This window comes from Lampris incognitus, chromosome 4, assembly GCF_029633865.1.
Source record: "Lampris incognitus isolate fLamInc1 chromosome 4, fLamInc1.hap2, whole genome shotgun sequence".
NCBI classification, from domain to species: Eukaryota; Metazoa; Chordata; class Actinopteri; order Lampriformes; family Lampridae; genus Lampris; species Lampris incognitus.
Window position 1 is genome coordinate 56,916,949 of NC_079214.1, and position 23,940 is coordinate 56,940,888.

Genomic DNA, 23,940 nt, shown 5'->3' on the forward strand with positions numbered 1-23,940 from the left:
CCGTCCACCAATTCCTATCTTGTCCTATACTCCTTGCAGATGTCCCCTAAGTCTTGTTTCAGAGTATTGCCACATCTTGTCACCACTGCTTCCTTCTTGCTGTATTGCTATGGCAAGTCAAGGCCTGGTCTTGAGTTGCCATAGCAACAAAGTGACCTGCCCTAGGGCTACACAGGGCCAAATTGGGCTAACTCAACAGACATTCAAGAGTCAAGAAACGTTATTGTCACACATCCAGGTTGGTGGTATTTGTTTACAGTACAACATGGTGGCTCCGCGTTAACATACTCAACTTCACAACATAAATACATACCATAAATAAATACTTGGGAATACACATAACAACAATAGCATAAGGGGCATCAGGGGTCATGGTTAGAAGGGGATGGAGTTGAGAATTCTTATTGCGTGGGGAAAAAAACTGTCTCTGAAACTGATGTTTTGGGGGGGGGGTTTGGAGGGTTTTTTGGGGTTTTTCCCTCCCTTTTTCTCCCCAATTGTACTTGGACAATTACCATATTTTCTGAGCTGTCGTGGTCACTGCTCCACCCCCTCTACCGATCTGGGGAGGGCTGCAGACTACCACATGCCTCTTCCGATACATGTGAAATCGCCAGCTGCTTCTTTTCACCTGACAGTGAGGAGTTTCGCCAGGGAGATGTAGTGCGTGGGAGGATCACGCTATTCCCCCCAGTTCCCCCTTCCCCCTGAACAGGCGCCCCGACTGACCAGAGGAGGTGCCAGTGCAGCGACCAGGATACATATCCACATCTGGCTTCCCACCTGCAGACACGGCCAATTGTGTCTGTAGGGATGCCTTAATGGGCCAGAGGTAACACGGGGATTCGAACCAGCGATCCCCATGTTGGTAGGCAACAGAATAGACCGCCACACTTCCTGGATGCCCTGAAACAGGTGTTTGTTGAACTGATTGCCCTGTAGCGTCTTCCTGATGGCACGAGTTTAAAGAGGTAGTTGGCTGGTTGGGAGGGGTCGTTGATGAAGTTACCAGCCCGGTTGGCTGTGCAGGTGGTGAAGAGGGAGCTCGGGGGGGGGGGTCATATCCTATGATTTTGGAGGCCTTTTTCACCATCTGTTGGAGCTTGGGTTTGGAGATGCCGTCCGTGGTTCCGTACCGGACCGTAAAGGAGGATGTGAGGATGCTTTGGATGAGGGCAGTGTAAAATTAGACCAGTAGCTGTTTATTGACCCTGTACTTCCTGCCTCGGGAAGTACAGTACTTCATTGCCTTTTTTGATGATGGAGTTGGTGTTGATGTCCCATTTGAAGTTACTGCTGATATGCGTGCTGAGGACTTTGAATGAGTCTGTCATGGTTACGGGTCGGTCAGCGATATGGATGGGCTCTTTGGCAGTCTTGTTTTTGATTCTGAAGTCAGTGGCTATTTCCACTGGGAGGAAGCTTATGAGTCAGTTTTAGTCAAATACAACTATGGCATGTGTTGGCAAATGTGCACACACACACGCACACTGAAATACACTTGCATGCTGACAGCCGTTACACTTAAAGATGAATGCCGCATTCTTTGAGAGTTCCTCTGCGGTTCTCATTATATAGGAAATTCCAATCAGTAATTGTTAATTGGAACACATTCCTTCCTGAGAGAGAACCAACACGTATCCACAGCTGTTCCATTTTGAAACCGAGTGGTACATTTATAGTCCCGGGCTTTGTGGGTCACGTTGTAGGGGGTTGCTCCGATCGGTTTACCTGTGAGCTTAATTAGTAACCCATGTGACATGGATGAAACGCATGCTACTTCTGGCCTCATTTTGACTACACGTGGGTGAGTGGTGCATCTTACTATCAAGATGTTGACAGAATTGCAACAGCTGCCCGCAGAGATTGTTATACTTTAGACTCAATGTATATCTTATATCGCCATAAAAACAAGTTTTATTCTGGTACGTTTTAGGTTTTCTATTGGGAATCTCAGAATGTCAGCTCTAGTGTATCAGTAGACAATATTACACTGTTAGGAACAGTCCATCCATCTGAATGCACACCAGGAGAAGTCCTCTCTTGAGGGGTTGGGATAAGGAGCTTGTTTCTTTGCATCACGATGAGATAGGGGCAAAATAACTGAATGTAATTTGATAAAGAGACAGCAGCCTTGCGGTTCACAAAACCAGACAAATTCTTTACACATATCTGATGCTTTTTCACATATTGAATGATACGGTTGTACTGCATTTTCTAAACATTTATTTTTTTTTATCATAAATGACCAACATACATCAGAGGTTGGGCAAAATATCATTTTGGATTAATGCAATCTTGATGCTAAATAGTTTCTAGGCGCTAATTAGTTTTCAGTTGTTGATTGCAATTGGAAAGTATGCAGACTCCATCCATCCATCCATCCATTATCCAGACTGCTCTATCCTGCTGTCAGGGTCGCAGGGATGCTGGAGCCTATCCCAGCAGTCATTGGGTAGCAGGTGGGGAGACACCCTAGACAGGCCGCCAGGTCATCAAACAGGGCCAACATACACACACACACACACACACACACACACACACACACACACACACACACACACACACACACACACACATACATACGCACACACACACACATACGCACCTAGAGACAATTTTATGTTAGCTAAGGATAGCTAGAAATTGTTTTTATATGCTAATTTGCATTATATTTATATTTTTTATATTTTTTAGTTTTATTCGTTATTTTATCAACTATTGATAGTTTATTTATTTTATTTTTATAATTTATTCATATTTATATTTTTATATTTTAAATTATTTATTTATATGTATTATTATATATTATATTATATTATTATTGTCATCATTATATTATATAATTTGCATTATAATGCTAATTTGTATGCAGACCTTCCCAGCAATAAATGCTGGGAAGGTCTGTGGGTTACTCACGTGCACTTAATCCACAACATGTTGCTTTATAAAGTTGCAGTACCTCAGCTGATTATCATCAATGACTGATGACTGATTACAACTTGCTGTAGGAAACTGATGATATTAAGTCGAAATCAGAATAACTTATTTGTCCAATAAAAGAAACACCTAAATATCCTTCTCAGTACATTCAGTACTTCTTTTCAATCGATTTTAAAGCAAAATAAATCACATCCAGAAATAACTTTCACAGAAGGTAAAACTGTTCCCCTTTCATATTGGGATAGCTTAGGTTGCTATTAAATGTATTGAGTTGCTGATTACATTTGAGGCAGGAATTCATCATTTGTAATGGGTTACATTACAAACAAGCAAATAACGTAATATCAGTTGTTTGACTCGATTCGGGGGTAATGACACCCCAGGGACTGGAAACCCATTACACACCCTACATACCCAATATGTGCAAACATCAGCCTTCAAAACTGGTGAAACTGAGGCTAGCCATTACAGAAGTCCTCGCTCATGCATTAATCTTGCATCCCACCTGAATTAGCGCTGCATATTGTTTTGTTTTTTTTCTTTTTTGTTTAACAGTAGGATCAGATTTATATAGTGTTTTTTAATGTGTGTGGTTAGCACGGTCGCCTCACAGCAAGAAGGTCCTGGGTTCGAGTCCCGGGCTTGTCCGACCTAGGGGGTCGTCCCGGGTCGTCCTCTGTGTGGAGTTTGCATGTTCTCCCTGTGTCTGCGTGGGTTTCCTCCCACAGTCCCAAAGACATGTAGGTCAGGTGGATCGGCCGTACTAAATTGCCCCAGGTGTGAATGTGTGTGTGTGTTGGCCCTGTGATGGCCTGGCGACCTGCCCAGGGTGTCTCCCCACCTGCTGCCCAGTGGCTGCTGGGATAGGCTCCAGCATCCCCGCGACCCTGAGAGCAGGATAAGCGGTTGGGATAATGGATGGAATTGTTCTTTTGGGGCGGCCCTAAAGCACAGCTGCTGACCAGAAAATACCCAGTTAAAAGTGGGACCCCCACAAAGGTGACATCTTTGCGTATTTCCTAAATGTTCTCAGCAGCATCGTAGACTATGATACAGACTTTCAATATGTCGCTTTTTTTGGGGGGGGGGGTGAATATTTCACTCAACGACGCCGCATCCTGTGGTCCACAGCGACTCCCGTTGCTAAAATGTTTGCATAAAAGAGTGCAAACTTTACTTAGCCTATCTACCTTGATATATGAAAAGGCCTGGGCTGTTAACCAAAGCGCTGCATGGCCGGCTGAGTGTGAATAATAACTTGGCTCAGAAACACGAGTTTATTCTTGTCATCCTTCCATCGCGGTCCCCTTCCATCCTTTCCTTACCTTTCAAATGGCTTGTGGATGTGGCTGTGAACTGTGCCTTGTTAAAACAAAAGCCGGCGTCATGAGGGAAGCATGGTCAGCTGGGTGTGAGTAACTCGCCTCTGACGCATGGCTTTGTACAACCCAAATAACGAGCCAATTAGAGTAAATTATACATGTTTAGGGCCCTCTGCAATTAGTTCACCTCTCTGATTCACTTATTCGGGTCTCTGTATCTCTCCGTCCCTCTCTCGCCCCCACCCCACCCCCACCTCCTTATCCTCTCTCGCTCTCTTTTTTCCTCTGTTTCAGGTTTTCCCACTTCCCCCTTTCCCTCGTGTCTTTGCCAATCTCTCCCTCTCTCTCTCTCTCTCTGTCTTCAGCTTTCCCTCCCTTTATTTTCTTCTAACTCCATCCTTCTCTCTCTCCTTCCCTCTCTCCTCCTGTCTTTGTCTCTGTCCTAGTTCTCGGGGTCTCATGGTAAAGCTTTGTCTAATTACCATGCTAGTGTTTAATTGGAACAGCGCGCACAAACACAGATTGACTGACTGAAAGCCCCTGAGACACACACACACACACACACACACACACACACACACACGGTGTACTGTGCACACATGTACAGACTGACCAACTCAATATATGTTACATGCCTAAATCACACCGCTACTCGACACAAAACAGCACGTGCACACACGCGCACACACACACACAGAATGGCAGACTGAATGTTAGTCACCCTGCACAGCTGTCATGCTCCAGCTTGACCACTTCCTGCAGCAGCACGCTGCCAGACATAATGCCGAGTTTATTCAGCCCATCCCGGAAAAACCCACCACGTTTCCAGACCTTCTGCAGCAGCACAGCATGTTGCACCGAGCCATAGAATGAGTTTTGTGTTGAATAAAATATGGGCGACACGCAGTCGTCGCTTTTGTACAACTGAGAAGTGTAGACCGTGGATATGTAGAGCCACGTGGAGAAGAAGATGGGCGGGGGAGGGGGGATGGTAAATGCGCAGGAGCTCCAACATCACTGCACATTCTTATGCTGTCTATGGAGAGAAGTCAAACATCTACTTCTGTAATCTCTCGTTTGAACATGCGGTCGACTCACTGTAGAGCGGGAATGATGAATAGCTGAGCGGGATGCAAAGAAGAACGGCTCATTAAGAGACGCTCGTGGCGGGACGCGGTTTGAGGTAGCAGTTCTCGTGTTTGTTCACTTCTTCTGAAGCACACTTTGCAAAGCTAGCTTGATTTAACGCGGAGATTTGGTTTAAAAATCCCACTCTCACGTCCAATACTGATAAAACCCGCAAGGAGAAACATATAAAAACAAATCATAAGAGGGCCTGATTGCTAATGGATGTTTTTTTGTCGTTGTCGGTATGGTGGGGTTTTTTGTTTTTTTGGGGGGGATTGGTTAATTGATTAACTTAACTGATGAGTTGTCAGTGACGTGTGAAGTCTGTGTTTCCCTTAGTGAGCCACATAATATTCACTGGGATACATGTAATCCTGATTACCTCCCAAGTACTGCAGTCCATAGTTTTCTATTAATATAATTAGATTGCATCATTATCATGGTTATATAGATATGTTGGTTACTCAGTGACTTTGCCCGATGGTTTTATTTGGTTGATAAGCTAACCGATCACATGTAAAACTGGAGGTAAAAGTCTGTACAGTCCCCTTTTTTTCAGTGTTTGCAGTTCTACGTGTGCTGCTACACAGGTAGTCTGTTTGGACCTCCATAATCTTCTGTGAGTACGATGAAATGGTGTTAAAAACAACTCTCTGGTTTCCTGTTTGCATTGCAGTCCTGCCCAGCCATACATGTGGCACGCCTGGCCTCATTCCAAACGGAGTGATCCATGGATCACGGTACAATATGGGAGACAAGATCCGATACAGCTGCGAGTCGGGATTTGTGCTGGAGGGACACAGTATTCTCACGTGCATCGTCTCTCCGGGGAGCGGAGCACAGTGGGACTTCCCGTCACCATTTTGTAGAGGTATGAAGTCATAAATACATGTTATGAAATGGAAATCTGTGTCTTTATTCTCTATCCTACATCTGATTCTTTCACTCTGTGTGTGTGTGTGTGTGTGGGGGGTCACTTCCCTGAATGGCTTGTCTCAGCTCAGATGTTCTGCTTTCACCATCATCTAGATCACATTTCTGATCACCGTCAAGCATTACACAATGTATGTTATTGGTTGAGTGTAAAGTTTTAAGGGAGTTAGTCTGTGAGCAGAGGACAGGAAGAGATGGAAACGGATGATCCGCTGTGGCGACCCCTAATGGGAGCAGCCGGCATAGTCATAGTAGCAGTAGTAGTAGTAGTAGTAGTAGGAGAGTCTGTGAACAATTATTTTAGTCTAACGGCACAACATTTTAGTGCCACGAGTTCAAAATCTAGCTGACCTTGCATCCAGGTAGTGTAGCGGTCTATTCCGTTGCCTACCAACATGGGGATCACCAGTTTGAATCCCCGTGTTACCTCCGGCTTGGTCAGGCGTCCCTAAAGACGCAATTGGCTGTGTCTGTGGGTGGGAAGCCGGATGTGGGTACGTGTCCTGGTCTCTGCACTAGCGCCTCCTCTGGTCGGTCGGGGCACCTGTTCAGCGGGGAGGGGGAACTGGGGGGGATAGCGTGATCCTCCCACACGCTACGTCCTCCAGGTGAAACTCCTCACTGTCAGGTGAAAAGAAGTGGCTGGTGACTCCATATGTATCAGAGGAGGCATGTGGTAGTCTGCAGCCCTCCCCGGATCGGCAGAAGGGGTAGAGCAGCGACCGGGCTGGCTTGGAAGATTGGGGTAATTGGCCAAATGTAATTGGAGAGAAAGGGGGGGGGTCAAGCTAACCTCATGAGCTTTACTGTAAGCACAGAAGTCCATATTAAAAAATACAGTGCAGCTGTAGTAAACAACCTTACTGATGTATGTTGGAGGATGTATTTAGCTGCCTCCCTCTCTCTCTCACTCGTGGACCTTCTCCATCTGTCTGTCTTCAGCTGAGGGAGCGTGTGGTGGTACACTTCGGGGCACCGCAGGTTCAATAGCTAGCCCTGGCTACCCTGCAGAGTACGAGAACAACCTGGACTGCACCTGGTCAATCCTCGCCGAACCCGGGGACACTATAGCTCTCGTCTTCAGTGACTTTCTGTTGGAGGACAGATATGACTTCTTGGAAATCAGTGGGACGGAGGCGCCGAGTATATGGTGAGATGCATTTCATATACGTGTTGATACATGCTTATTCTATGACACACAGAATCCATGTACACATGTTTTCAACAAAATATTTATAAAACTGGATGTTGTGTAAGCGCACAAAACATGCATTGCAATCAGACAGTGACCAGATCTCAGTCAGACTCATCCAGTAGGAGATATAATCCGCATAACATGTTTGCATTAATGAGGAATTGTCACCCTCAGGATAGAAACATCTTCACCATGGCCAAACTGCGGCCAAGAATGGTCTGAATCAAGCTTGCTGTTTACTCCCACTGAACAACATCCACCACAATTCACTCACAATGAGGTCCTCTCTGATGTTTGAGAGTTGAGTAAGGAAACACATGACTTATTGTTGGGTATATGTAGGGGATTGATTCATACCAAACAAAGAAGACACCATGACCCTGTGGTTTGGGAAATTTGTCTTGGAACACATTATGCTGTTTCCAGGGGATTAGTGGCTGAAAAACCTCATTGTTATGTTACCTTACTTGTTTACACTGAACAAGACAGATTGTTGTTTTCACTGCCATCCTCTTCTAACGTTGATGCTCTTGGAGAGAGCCATTCAGTTTTGCAAGATGGCAGCACAGGAGGACAGATACAGCTGCTGATAGATTAGCTGCGCGGGAATCCTATTGATATGTCTGATCTGTTCACATTTAATGGGCTAGTGTGGTGGGAGGATAAAATGTTATTTCACCCATGTTGTCTTGGAAATTGTTTGGAAATTGTCCCTCCATATACCAGAGGACCCCCTGGTGGAAAAATTCAAAGCACTTTTGATATTTCTGTGCATTATTTTTCTTGAGAAGCATGTTGGGCTCTCCCGTTGAGGATTAGCTGTAGCAAGTTGTTATGGTGGTTTTAGCAGAGTGGAGGATGCTCAAAGATCACACAAGTGGGCTCCTCACTGGTTCATCACTTCAGAAAGGATGAGAAGATATGGTCAGGGAAAGTGGCAACGTTACGCTTTCCTTTTTCTTAAATAGTTACTGTTGGGTTGTCCTTTATCCAGCGAGATAATTAACCCCAAAAATTATCCAACGATGCTGCTCAATGGCAAAAATTTAACACCGGCTGTACTCTGTAGCTCCCAGGTGTAAATGTACAGTCAAACTTTATATGTAGCAGATTTCGTACACAGGGCAACACAATGTGCTTTACATAAAATGACAATACAATTGCAACTCAATCATAAAAGTGCAAATGCAGAAATTAAGTATTCATATCAACAAGTGTTAGTGCAGTTCTACAGGAATTGGTGCAGAATATACAAATGTCAAAATATACAAAACTACGAAACACACACACACACACACACACACACACACACACACACACACACACACACACACACACACACACCAAAAAACTTAGGGGTAGGCTGTTTTAAAAAGTAAGGTTTTTAATCTGCTTTTAAATGTGTCCAGTGTGGGGGCCTTTCTCAGGTCCTCAGGCAGGGCGTTCCATCTACTTTGGGTATAAATACAAAATGCACCTCTCCCTACTCTAGACCTAGCACAAGGGATGGTTAAAAGACCACTACCGTCAGACCTGAGAGTTCTTGCTTTGTATGTTATTAGCATGTCTTTTATATAATGTGGTGCAAGTCCATTTAGCATTTTGTATACAATTAAAATAATTTTCAAATTGATTCTAGTTTTGACGGGGAGCCAACGCAGAGAGCTAAGAACAGGTTTAATGTGTTCATACTTTTTAGTTCCAGTGAGAACACGTGCTGCCATATTTTGAATTAACTGTAGTTGGCGCACAACTGATTTTGGGAGGCCGGTGAATAGACCATTGCAGTAGTCTAGTCTACTTGTTATAAATGCATGGATTAATTTCTCATAGTCCGATTTTGATAGAAAACCCCATAGTTTTGAAATGTTTTTAAGGTGGTAGAAGGCTGATCTTGTGAGATGATTGATGTGGCTCTTAAAATTTAGATCATTGTCTATGATTACACTAAGATTTCTAGCTTCACTTTTGCACTCAAGAGACAGAGAGCTGAGATGAGCTACAATTCTCTGTCTTGGAGTCTTTGCAAAAAAAAAACAAAAAAAATCTGTGTCTTTGTTCAATTTTAAAAAGTTCTCTGACATCCATAGATTAAAATCGTCAATACACTGACTTAGGGAATGTATGGGATCTAGGTCATCAGGAGATAGGGATATGTACAGTTGTGAATCATCTGCATAATTATGGTAATGTATAGTGTGTTTCTGTATAGCATGTGCAAGTGGGAGCATATCGAGATGAAATAGTAATGTTCCAAGAATTGAACCTTGGGGTACCCCACGCATTATACCCACTTTGTCTGAGGAAAAGTCTCCAATAGACACAAAGAACTGCCTGTCCTGTAGGTATGTTCTAAACCAGTTGAGAACTGGGCCAGAAAGGCCAACACATTTTTCTAATCTCTTTAGCAAAATATCATGATCAACAGTGTCAAAGGTAGCACTGAGATCCAGGAGCACAAGAACAGATTTTTTAGAATCCGTGTTCATAGATCGTTTACAGCTTTGATAAGTGTTGTTTCTGTGCTATGGTGAGATCAAAAACCTGATTTATGCCTAGAAAGTTGTTAGACATTAAATCTTTATTAACTTGAGAGTAAACTTTGTTCAATGATTTTGCTGAGGAATGGTACGTTGGAAATGGGCCTATAGTTGGCAATAGCTGTCACATCAAGGTTGCTCTTCTTCAGAAGTGGTTTATGACAGCTATCTTAAGTGCTGCAGGAAATATACTTGCCTGAAGAGAGTAGTTAATAATTTCTAAGACATCATGTGCTAAGCAATTAAAATATATGTATTTTTAAAATGTTGTAGGGAGTATGAGTTGGACACTGCTGAAGAAACCCTGTAAACCTTCCCAGGGTGAAACAAAAACAAACCCTCCAAAAAACAACAAAATGCTGCTTTTTAACAATGGTTGAGGTTTGTGTGTCAGCCGGCTTCCTTCCACTTTCGTATTCATATGCGTGTGTAAGGAATTATTTTCTGAAATGTTTACCTGACAGTTACGTGTCACATTTAATTCTCCATCTGAAATGTCCTTAATCCTTGTGATATTTGGTAATTTGTTCCAAAGGAGTTTTTTTTCCTTTCTTTCTCCTTTTTTTTTTAAATGAAGCTTCAAATTGGAAGTACAAACATGATCTCTTCAATCTATTGCTAACAGGTGAGATGCATTAAATCCAAGCTCTTTTCTTACAGACTGAAGAATTAGGGCCGCATCTACTGACATTTTGCAGCAGCACAAACCCTCTTTCGGCATTAAAAATCTACTGACGAAATTTACTATATGGACACACTGGGCATTCTGTGCGAATGAGAGGAGGTAATGGGTGGGTCAAACAATTTTGCACCTCAGCTTCATTGCATATGCATTTATAGTTGCCCTTCTCAAAGCACAAAATAATGGAAGGAGATTATAAAAAGTAAACTTGCACTTCTCTTAGTAGGTCTGTAGGCTGCTGTACCAGCAATAATGTAAGTTTGAACACAGGTTTGAGTATTAACTCAACACTAAATCTTACGCTTTAAGTACTTAGTTTCAAACTAAAGTCATGACTTTGTTCAGCTGCACCATCGGCACTTACACTATATCTTTTTTTGTGTGTGGATATTTTCCCTCCTTTTTCCCCCCAATTGTATCTGGCCAATTACCCCCACTCTTCCGAGCCATCCTCGTCACCACTCCAACCCCTCTGCCAATCAGGGGAGGGCTGCAGACTACCACATGCCTCCTCTGATACATGTGGAGTCTCCAGCCGCTTCTTTTCACCTGACAGTCAGGAGTTTTGCCAAGGGGACGTAGTGTGTCGGAGGATCACACTATTCCCCCCAAACAGCCCCCCCCCCCGAACAGGCGCCGCAACCGACCAGAGGAGGAGCTAGTGCAGTGACCAGGACACATACCCACATCCGGCTTCTCACCCGCAAACACAACCAATTGTAGGGACGCCCGACCAAGCTAACATGGGGATTCAAACCAGAGATCCCTGTGTTGGTAGGCAATGGAATAGACCGCTGCACTACCCAGATGCCCAAACTACATCTTATCTAAGTCGACACTACCCAAAACTCTGTCGCACAAAGGGAGGTTTACATCCCCTGTGACAATGACTTTGTGTAATGTAGCCGTCATTCCATGCAGGAGAGACTAACTTTGAGCTTCCAAGTGGAAAATAATGTAACATCATACGTACAGTACAGAGGCATATGAATAAAGCCACAGCTCTCACTTCGGTTATACAAGGACTGGATGGTTTGTGGCAACTGTCCCGGTACCCTATACTCCGACAGTACCCCCCCCCCCACAGAGTGTCCTGGCGTACATGATTGTAAGCCTTCTCCAAGTCCACAAAATACATATAGACTGACTGGTCAAGCTCCCATGCCCCCTCATTACTTCCGCAAGGATAAAGAGTTGGTCCGTTGTTCCACGGCCAGGACAGAATCCGCATTGTTCCTCCTGCATCCAAGGTTCGACAGTCGGTCCGAGCCTCCTTTCTAGCACCCTAGAGTAGACTTTCCCAGAGAGGCTGAGCAATGCGATGCCCTGATAATTGGAGCACAACCTCCAGTCCCCCTTTTTAAATATGTGAACCATCACCCCAGTCTGCCACTCCACAGGTACGGCCCCCAACATCCACGCGACACTGAAGAGACATGTCAGCCAAGACAGCCCAACAATGTCCAGAGCTCACAGCATCTCAGGGCGAATCTCATCCACACCCGGCACCTTGCCACCGAGGAGCTTCTTAACTACCTCAGAGACCTCTGCCAGAGATATGAGTGGGGCTTCCCCTGAGTCTTCAGACTCTACCTCCTCCACTGAGGATGTGTTAACCGGGTTCAGGAGCTCCTCAAAATGTTCTTTCCACCACTCGGCAACATCCCCAGTCGAGGTCAACAGTTCCCCTCCCTGGCTGAACACAGCCTGAGTCAAACCCTGCTTCCCTTTCCTTAGTCACTGGATGGTTTGACAGAACTTCCTTGAGGCCAACTGAAAGTCCTCCTCCATAGCCTCACCGAACTCCTGCCACACCCGAGTTTTTGCTTCCGTGACCGCCGAAGCCACAACCCTTTTGGCCTCTCAGTACCTGTCTGCTGCTTCAGGAGACCCCCTAGGCCAACCAGCCCGAAATGCCTCCGTCTTCAGCCTGACGGCTTCCCTCACCACCGGTGTCCACCAGTGGGTTCTTAGGTTGCCACCTCAACAGGCACCGATGACTTTATGACCACAGCTCCTACCTACCTGCCGCATCTGCAATAGAGGCTTTGAACATGGCCCACTCAGACTCCATGTCCCCAGCCTCCCTTGGGATTTATGAGAACTTCTTCCGGCGGTGGGAATTGAAGACCTCATGGACAGGGGCCTCCATCAGATGTTCCCAGTTCACCCTCACAACACATTTGGATTTGCCAGGTCTGTCCGGCAGCCTTCCCCACCATCTGATCCAACTCACCACCAGGTGGTGATCAGTTGACAGCTCTGCTCCTCTCTTCGCCCGAGTATCCAAAACATACGGCCGCAGATCTGATGATACGACCACAAAGTCTATCATTGATGTTCGACCTAAGGTGTTCTGGTACCAAGTATACTTATGAACTACCTTATGTTCGAACATGGTGTTTGTTATGGCCAATCCATTGACTCGCACAGAAGTCAAATAACAAGGCATCGCTTGGGTTCAGATCGGGAAGGCCATTCCTCCCAATCACGCCCCTCCAGGTTTCTCCATCGTTGCCCACATGAGCGTTGAAGTCCCCCAGCAGAACTATAGAGTCCAGAGGCGGAGCCCTATCCAGGACAGCACCCAGAGACTCCAAGAAGGCCGGATACTCCAAACTGCTATTTGCTGCATAAGCACACACAACAGTCAGAGTCTTCCCCCCAGCAACTCGAGGGAGATGTATATTATCACGTGTAAATAAGCTTAAGTGATACATAACATATTAATTAATTTAATATAACTTGGTTCTTCTGCTTTTGTTCTTTGTTTTCTAGTATAGAATTGAAAATTGTAGCAGAAGTCCGGGGATATTTATGTTGTGACAGACATAGTTACATTTCAAGTTTATCAAGTTTTCATTTGTTTAATTTGTATTTGTTGTTTTAGTGAGCCAGCAAGTCATTTAAACCCAAATTTCCATGTGACTTGAATGCAACATCAAAATCACTTAAAATGCCCTCTCGTCCATATAAAATATGCTGAATTGCACCTCAACATCACCTCAATAATCAAAAATATGCAGTCTATTGCACTCTGCCGACATAAATCACAGAACATTTTGTTCCTCCAGGTGTCGAATATAAGTCTCTCCTGTCTTTCTAACCATTGCGCCATGTTAACCGCTAATTTAGGAATGATTTCATTCAAAATAGCAGAAATTGTAAATTATAAGTTATAACTTAACTCTGCATCGGAATGAAGTTGTTTGTTGCAACCAGTTTATACGCCATCCATTATGTTTAAACTAAGCTATGTTTAACATATAGCTGGTGCAACAGGCTGCTGGCCCTTAACGTGTCAGAGAATGGTAGTTTTTTCTCGACACTGGCATGGTGTTACTACTGATGTTGGCTGCTAACACATCTTCAGTCTCCACTGCACTATCAGCTTCAGACGGGCAGCCCAATCTCAAGTGTTTGCATATCTGATATTGATCTGATTGCTTTTCTGTAGTCTGCATGGCAAAGAAAGAAAAAAAGAAATCTTCATCCATCCATCCATCCATCCATCCCTTTCCCAAACTGCTTATGCTGCTCTCAGGGTCATGCGGATGCTGGAGCCTATCCCAGCAGTAATTGGGCGGCAGGCAGGGAGACACCCTGGACAGACCGCCAGTCCATCACAGGGCCTATACACACACACACGCACACATTTACACTTAGGGACAATTTAGTACAGCCCATTCACCTGACCTACATGTCTTTGGACTGTGGGAGGAAACCGGAGCACCCGGAGGAAACCCACGCAGACACAGGGAGAACATGCAAACTCCACACAGAGGATGACCCCCCCAAGGTTGCACTACCCCGGGACTCAAACCCAGGGCCTACATTTGTATGTCAAACAAAGTTGAATCAGTTCCTCTGGATACAATGTTTATTGACGGATACGTTTCATCACTCAACTACGTGACACCTTCAGTCTAAACTGACCGTAGGTATCCCCACCTCTTATAAACAATACAGTACGATACAGTTGCGTAATGACGGAAACCTACAACCAGTTTCATGTGAATATGGGCGTGACCATTAACTAGAGTTTCAATGTCACACCCAAATTCACATGAAACTCATCGTTGGTTTCAGTCGTTATACATCTGTGGCCATCTTACAAAGCTGTGATTGAAACATCACCTAGTCCTCTGTGAATAGTAGACATGGCCGTTGAAACTCCGGTTGATGGTCACACCCATATTTACATATGAAACCGGTTGTTGGTTTTGGTCGTTATGCAGCTGTATTGTGCTGTATCGTTTATAAGGGTGGGGATACCTGCAGTCAGTTTAGACTGAAGAGGTCACTTAGATGAGGGATGAAACTTATCTGTCAATAAACATTATCCAGATGAACTGATTCAACCTTCTTTGATTCTCTTACCTGGATTATTAAGCATGCATCAAGACACATTTGGATGTTGTTTGCCCTTGGACTCAAATCACGTTTTTGTGTGCATCTCCATTTGACCGCCCAGATTGGATCACAACCCCCCCCCCCCCCCCCGCTCTGCATCACTCGCAATGCCACCAACAAGAGAGAGCCAGGGCAGGCCAAAGTCAAAGCCACCTACAGAGAGTAAACAGTTCATAAACCGCTAAACTGCATTTCTCACCACTAAACAACACCCCACTACCACAGTGGTGAACCCTAAAGCTGCTCCGTGGGCACTGCAGATGTTCCAGTACTCAGCAGTCATCTCTACTGAAAAACATACCGGCTGTGTAGCGAGCTAGACATTTTTTATTTTTGTGCATAGGTGTGTAAGGGGGGAGGCAATGTCATGTAGAAATTGTATTGTTTTATTAAAAGAAGAATATGAGAAGTTTGGCAGTGGATGGTCAGTTTCCTGCAGAAACTGCCTATCTCGTTTTTGTTTTTTTTTACTCCTTGTTAAATCTTAAGCCTGAAAAAAAAAGAAAAGAAAAATCCTTCTAAAAGAATTTTCATCCTTAAGACGTCTACATCTATCGCGGGTTGGAAGAACAGGCAGAAAGTTTGGCGGGGGGGGGGGGGAGACAACAAACGCCAGTAAACCACACCTACTATCTCAAATGACACTGTCATACTTGGACTCCTTAATGACCCTAACGGTAACTCTGTTACAGCCTATGAGCGCCCCATTTCCCACTTCACACAATGGTGCACAGACAACTACCTGCAGTTAAATGTCACAAAGACAAAAGAACTGTTCACTGGCACACCCGGTAAACACTGCACAGCCCATAACCACACTTCCTTCAGTGGTGAGACTGCTGAGAAGGTCGAGTGCTTCAAATATGTCGGGCTCACCTTGGACAATACACTTACTTTCAATGAACAGACTGCTGACATCCATCAACACCGCCAGCAAAGACTTCCCATCATCCGTAAAATTCACAGCAGTTTTCCGTAGCTCTTCACTCTCCCTTGCTGCTTTACTAAAGCATATTCCAACCCGTGCCATTCTTCTCCTTTATGTTTATTTCGCCATGGCAACTGTCACTAATGAGAACAAACTCAACCGAATCATGCACACACACACACAGCCTCCAAAGTCATTGGCCTTCACACCCTCAACCTCTCAGACCACAATAGTGAGGCCATTTCACACAAAGCACTCGCTATGGCACTTGACCCTTGGGTACCCCCTCAACCCATTATTCACTTTCCTCCCGTCCAATCGCAGATACGGGTCAATAGCCTGAAGAATAAGCCTGTGTTACCAGAAGTTTTGTCTCCTTTCTCATAGAGGCTTTGAATAAAGGAACCCCACAGTGATAGTCCTTGTCTGTCCATGTCCCATATAAATGCCATGCATGTGCGTATGTAGTCCTTCATGTGGTAGTGCCTCTGCAGCTGTGTGAGACTGTATGGATGTATGTATTTGTTAGTATGCGTGAAGGTGAACTTGTATTTTGATGTACAGGCTATGGTAATGAATTTCTTCTTAAAGGACAATAAAGAATCTATCTATCTATCTATCTATCTATCTGTCTATCTGTCTATCTGTCTGTCTGTCTATCTATCTATCTATCTATCTATCTATCTATCTATCTATCTATCTATCTGTCTGTCTATCTGTCTGTCTGTCTGTCTGTCTGTCTGTCTGTCTGTCTATCATCGAAGATGGCGGTGTGAACTTACATTTGCAGTAGCCCTACTCAGCACTGCCCATGCAGTGTCTTTGTCCATGTCTGCCTTTAAGTTTGTGTCTTCATTTCATGGCTGGGACAGCTGGCGCTGGATCGGCTGGGAGAGCTTTGTCTGCTGCGTCCTGTGGGCTCAGGGACCATGACCCTGCCTGGAACTGTGCCCAAAACACCAAGGGCGGTCTGACAGGATGTGGAAGCGGGGCAGGCCAAGCTAACTGCTAGCCCATGCAGACCGGCAGTTCCAATACCACCGAGCGCAGTCTGGCGGCAGCCTCGCCTAGTGTTGTTTTTGTGTCGTCGTGTGGAGTGTGGGGAGTTGTGTCGAAGGTGTGTGGCGGGAGAGCTGGCGCCGGATTGGCTGGGAGAGCCTGGTCTGCTGTGTCCTGTGGGCCCAGGGACCACAGCCCTGCCTGGAGCTACGCCCGAAGAGGAAACGCCGAGGGCGGTCTGACAGGACGTGGAAGTGGGGAAGGCTAAGCTAACTGCCCATGCAGACCGGCAGTTCCGACAGCCATCCTGGCTGGCGTTTGTTCTCTTGGACAGTGATTTTTGTTGCTTAGTTTGGATTTGTGTTAGTTTAGGTATATGTGTTCTTGTAGTTTCTGGATATGAGTTTTTGTCTTTGTGTTGCACTGCTGTGGGCTGGAGGGAAATGACAAAGTGTTCCTGATTGCTATCCGTCCATCCATCCATCTATCTATCTATCTATCTATCTATCTATCTATCTATCTATCTATCTATCTATCTATCTATCTATCTATCTATCTATCTATCTATCAAATCTTGAATCTAAAATATTGTAGCTCACCATATTTATTTGTTTAACCACCTGGAGCAACAGCCAGTGTTCGGGCCTGTTCAAAATTCAGATCCCACCGAGACATCATTTAAATGTGATTTAGCCTGGCACGTTTTAATGTTAAATGGCAGTCTGAAATTAGGCCGCTGAGCAGTTTTAACAGATTTTATACCACCAGGGAAATTAAATATTACCTTTATTATTGAGTCTGGACATTAGTCAAGATGCTCTTTACCTGGACCTTATGATCTAAACCAGCAGCCGTTCCTACGTGCCCATCGTCGGGCTCACAGCTCGGAGTGTGCTTTCACAGAGTTGATCCAGTCTTCTCTACACATCTGTTTTTTTGTATTTCTCCGAGGGCGTAGCAGCTATTTACCGTTGATGCTCTAATGGGACGAGTGGAGTGGATGGAGATATCGTGGATTACTTGGCCGATTACTCAATTAATCGTCGAAATAGTCAGCGGAAAACCTGATTACCAAAATAATCAACCCTTGCAGTCTTACTAAAGAATAATTAACGACAGACGGCTTTGCATATGATGTGCAGAAAGTGTTTCCTAAGCCTTTGGAGATTTGCAGAAGAATGAAATGGATGGCTGGATAGATAAGAAAGAGCAGAGAGAGGAACAGAATGGACAGCTGATAATGGAAACGAATGGGGGGGATAATAGCACCTTGAGTCTTCTAGCCAGCAGAGCCCTGCGCATCAACCGTTCTCCTGACGCCATGTGTGTCTGTGTGCTTGTTGTCTGTGTGTATGTGTGCGTACATGTGTGTGTTTGTGTCATGTGTGCGTCTGTGTGTGATTTTGTCTGTGACAGGTCCTAAGTGGCCTTTTGACAGGCTGAGCAGGAGATCGTTTCTCTAGGCTCTGACAGATTGCATACACACACACACACACACACACACACACACACACAAGTATCTCACAAAACCACACATGAATGCGAGTTGCAGACAATATAACTTTCAAGGACCATTGGCAGCTCAACCTCTGCAATGTAGGAGAAGGACGGGGAGTTTACTTGAGAGTAGCCCGACACAGGTGCGGGCAGATTAAAACGGGTACCCAAATTATGCTGGAGAAATGTGATGGCTTTAGCAGCTCAAGGTGTTTTACTACTCATCAGCAAACAAATAACGTAATCCCCCTCCAGGCTCGATATGAAATCTTGGATCAGTGGAGTCTGAGATATTTTGTCAGACACCTGAACAAGCAAACATACATTTACAAACGTGCAATTTCACTGATTGGCCATCTGGCCAATCAGTGTAATCAGTGTGTGTGTGTGTGTGTGTGTGTGTGTGTGTGTGTGTGTGTGTGTGAGGCACATGGACAGAAAAACAAAAACAAAAAACAAAACAAGTGACAGTGCTATATAAAGCTTCTTCCGGAGAATCAGTGTAACTTTCAATATTTTCCCCCCTTTTTTTTCTCCCAATTTTGGTACTTGGCCAATTACCCCACTCTTCCAAGCCTTCCCGGTCGCTGCTCCACCCCCTCTGCCTGCCCGGGGAGGGCTGCAGACTACCACCTGCCTCCTCTGATACATGTGGAGTCGCCAGCTGCTTCTTTTCACCTGACACTGAGGAGTTTCACCAGGGGGACGTAGCACATGGGGGGGATCACGCTATTCCCCCCAGTTCCCCCTCCCTCCCGTGCAGGCGCCCCGACCGACCAGAGGAGGCGCTAAGTGCAGCGACCAGGACACATACCCACACCCGGCTCCCCACCCGCAGACACGGCCAATTGTGTCTGTAGGGACGCCCGACCAAGCCGGAGTTAACACAGGGGTTCGAACCGGCGATGCGTGTTGGTAGTCAATGGAGTAGACCGCTAAGCCACCCAGACTAACTTTCAATATTTGAAGGTTTGCTCAAGTGGGGTGAGTGGCTTTTAAGGTACCTGTTTCAGACAGGAGAAAAAAAAGGTTAAGCGAATTACTCAGTGAATCAGTGGACAGTGATTGAGCAATAGTCCCTCTCAGTCCAATTATGAGGAACAACTGGACAATCCTAAATTCATATAAAGCAATTGGCCATATCATTCCCCGAGTCTCTGCCTTATAAAGTGGGCTGAAAATCATTTAACAGCAGATTATTGTGTCAGTCAGTGGACACTAATTTGTCACAGAAGTGCCTGTGAGATGAGTTTCACATCACACATAGAAATACATGTGAAATGCACTTAAAGTCAATTTAGAAAGGCAATCCTGAAGAGGGTTGTTTTTGTGTAATTGACTGACACCTGGGATGATATGTGTAATGTCGTTGGTGTCTGACCACTACGAGTGCCAGAGGTGTGTGGTAATAATCATAAAGCACGGGCACCTCCGTAGCTTCCTTGCTGCCGAGCAAAAGAACAGCGTTGAACCTGGACTGTAGCTGTAGATGATGATGATCTGTAGGTAAACACCTGTTAAGAGATTGTTCTGTGCTAACTGCTTTTTAGCCACAAAGATGTCGCCTCTCCTTCAAATTTGCCACGGCTTGGCTTCTTCTTCTTTTGTTTTTGGCTGCGATGGTAATGGTGATATAATATTATGTGGCATATCATACTCCATACTTCCCATCCATAGGTTAGTGGTTGTGTCAGGAAGGGCAGCTGATGTAAAATTTTTCCAAATTTTTATGCGGATTGACAAGATCATACCGATTGGTCGAGGCTCCATACCGGATTGGTCAAGGGCACTATTGGGGCTGTACCTTCACAGGGTACCGATGGAAACTATAAAATCCGCTGTGGCGACCCCTGAGAAACAGGGAACTATCCGGAAGAAGAAGAAGAAGAAGAAGCTTGTGGCGTATCATACTCCCAGGTAATCCATACCTGGCGGTAACCATTAAAATGAGCCGGTATAAAAGTGTTCATGATGTGGGTGGTTTTGGAGTAGCGGTTGTTTTAAAGAAGTGGCAAAATGTGTCAACAAGTCTCTAGCTTCTTTTAAATCTCATCTTAAAACTTTTCTTTCTATGAAAGCATTTACAAACGTTTGATTCTTTTAAAATTTATTTATTTTGTTTTTATTTTTACTCTTACTTATTTAGTCTTACTCTTATTTTTGCCTTGCCTGATTTTATTTCTTTGTAAAACGTTTTGTAACATTGTTTTAGAAAAAGTGCTATGTAAATAAGATTATTATCATTATCATCATTATTATTATTGTTTGCATGCAAAACTTCATGATTGTAGTGTTAAAAATGGTTTAAGTGTAAGATTTTCCCTAATGGTGGCACGGTGGCGCAGTGGTTAGTGTGGTCGCCTCGCAGCAAGAAGGTCCTGGGTTCGAGCCCTGGGGTAGTCCAACCTTGGGGGTCGTCCCGGGTCATCCTCTGTGTGGAGTTTGCATGTTCTCTCCGTGTCTGCGTGGGTTTCCTCCGGGTGCTCCGGTTTCCTCCCACAGTACAAGGACATGTGGGTCAGGTGAATCAGCTGTACTAAATTGTCCCTAGGTGTGAATGTGTGTGTGTGTGTGTATGTGTGTGTATGTATGTGTGTGTGTGTGGGGGGGGGCCTGTGTGATGGCTTGGCGGCCTATCCAGGGTGTCTCCCCGCCTGCCGCCCAATGACTGCTGGGATAGGCTCCAGCATCCCCGCGACCCTGAGAGCAGGATAAGCGGTTCGGATAATGGATGGATGGATTTTCCCCGGTCTTAGGTTATCTGTTTTCATACGTTCAAGACTTCTACTCTGCATGTTATCTAATGAAAGAGTTGGGGGGGTGAAAGGGATTATTACTTCTAATGTGACGGCAGTACTCAGAATAAAAAAAAAAAATCACTTATTGCAGTTAAGAAATAAAAACCCCAGTCAAATTACAGATACCTTTGAGAAAAAAATTGTTGATCTTTGTAATACCTGATAAGTATGTAGGTTGTGAAATTGTAAACACGAACATGAATTTAGATATCTTTCCATAATGGTTGATGATAATCTCGTAAAGTACAGGTTTAGATGTTTGAAATAAAGCAGTTGTAGAGCTCTTTGAGGGTTTGTGAGGGGCAAGCGATTTAAATAATCAGGTTATTTTTCTGGATTTCACTATGTCACTGGATTATGAGACAGCCGTCTGAAATGTATTGCGCTTTAAACGTAAGCTTTCCCACTGTAACACAATCTAACAACCTTATAGTCGGCCTTAAAGAAGCTTGTGCAATGAACAATTCAACGCTAAATTCTTTTCTCTAGAGGCGGGATTAAGAGATGATTGACGTCTCTACTGAGGCGTGCGGGCAGGTCATTGTGGGAATGATTGACACATGACAGGGCCAGTGTGACGGATTCTTCCTGTTTACTGAGAGCTTTTTCTGATTGGCTGTCCCAAAAGCAATTTCCTATTTCATGTTCTTGTCTGCTGGCTGGCAGACTGAATGTCAAGTTGACTAGTTGTCACACACACACACACACACACACACACACACACACACACACACACACACACACACACACACACACACACACGCACACACACACAAACACACACACACACACACACACACACGCACGAAGCTCATACAGACACACAGAAAAACATGGACACAGCGATTTTAGTGTCTCTTTGGATTCCGGTTGGCGCTGTAGACATTGGGTAACCTTTTCTCATGTTTCAGGGTGAAAATTCGTGTGCTCACATTTTTCCCTCTGACTGAAACTTCCGAAATTGAAACTATTCTACAAGCTATTAGAAAGGGAACTCCTCGGGGGATTACTGTGAAGTGAAGGGATACCGCGGACAGCAAGAGGGAGAGAATGAAATGAGGTATGACGGGGAAGAAAGTCGAGTTACCGGTTTCAGACTAAGTGTAATAGCGTCACGTCATAGATAGCATACCTGTTACTGCACAAGTAAACTGTGTTCCAAGAGAGGAGGGGCTCCGGGGGGTCATGGACACCACCTTCGACCATGAGTGAATGCGTGATGTCGGGATCAGATTACACGATTTCAGCCCGATTTTGACACGATTTTGTCATCACTGACACATTTCCAGCGTTGGGCCCAATTATGAATGTGGGGAATGACAAACTGATGTTGTTACCCAGTGTGGTGTGACATTATCAAAGAACAGCGATGTGGTGTCTGGGACGCCCCACGACAGGCCCAAGGAAAGTCTAGCGTGTCAGAATTGGACTTTCCTGCTAGGTTATCGTTGTCAAGTAGCACTAGCTGCTACAGCATCCACAATACATGTTTTTCTTTTTTCTTTTTCCCCGAACACAAGACCGCCAGCATCACACATAGTATGTCTGTAGCCATGATTGGCAGTTTCTTGACCCTCCTCCCCACTGACCTATGAACTCTTTCAAGATCATGAAAGACAGCGTACGACGACTGGTCGGGGTCATACTTGTAGTGTTGTCAGTCTCCCGCCCAAGACACGGCAAGAATGTATGGCACCATGGTTGCCTAATCTGACAGGGTGACCATCCTGAAAGACGAAAATATCGTGTAGTCTGATCCCGGCTTAAGGGACATCTTGTATTGCCTGTTTGTACTTTTTACAAGTGACCATATCAAACTAGGACACAGAGTATGACCCAATGTTGTCGTAAAAAAAATAATCTTGAAATCCCCAATAGTAACTCTTGTTTAACAGCACATTAACACTTATTCAACAATTTTCTGCCACATTTATAAAAACTGAAATTGTAAATGTAATGGGATAATGCCTGGTGTGACAGAGGAAGATGCAGAGGACAGGAAGAAATGGGAAAGGATGATCCACTGTGGTGACCCCTAACAGGAGCAGCCGAAAGTAGTAGTAGTAGTAGTAGCAGTAGTAGTAGCAGTAGTAGTATTAGTAGATGGGATAATGCCAAATGAATGACATATATATATATACACACACACACACACACACACACACATACACATATTATCCATATAATATATTGTAGCAGACTATATGGGTACAATTCCCCATAATTGGACATGGGCCCTCTAAGAAAGCATTTCCGGGTTGAGAGGACGGCACGAGGACGAGATTGGTCGGGAAAGCACCATGTTGCTCGGGCTGTTGGTTTTGTATAAAGAAAATAAAAAACACATGCGTTTGTGTAGTCAATGAGAGAAATTGTCTGTCTCGACTTTCCTGCAATTCCTACAATATATTAACAATATATTATATGGATAATTTTTATTATAATAATTATATATTATCATTATTTTATATAATATTATAGTATATGCCCTGTGATGGGCTGGCGGCCTGTCCAGGGTGTCTTCCCGCCTGCTGCCCAATGGCTGCTGGGATAGGCTTCAGC

At 44.6% G+C, this 23,940-nt stretch overlaps 1 protein-coding gene across 1 annotated transcript in view; it reads left to right on the forward strand.

Moving 5' to 3' along the window:
• Positions 1 to 23,940, forward strand: part of LOC130112084 (CUB and sushi domain-containing protein 1-like) — a 729,421-nt gene that overhangs the window by 239,038 nt on the left and 466,443 nt on the right. Inside the window, exons 4-5 of the mRNA XM_056279382.1 lie at positions 6,070 to 6,264; positions 7,269 to 7,476. Of these exons, the coding sequence (XP_056135357.1) occupies positions 6,070 to 6,264; positions 7,269 to 7,476 (403 nt within the window). The remainder of the gene's footprint in view (positions 1 to 6,069; positions 6,265 to 7,268; positions 7,477 to 23,940) is intronic.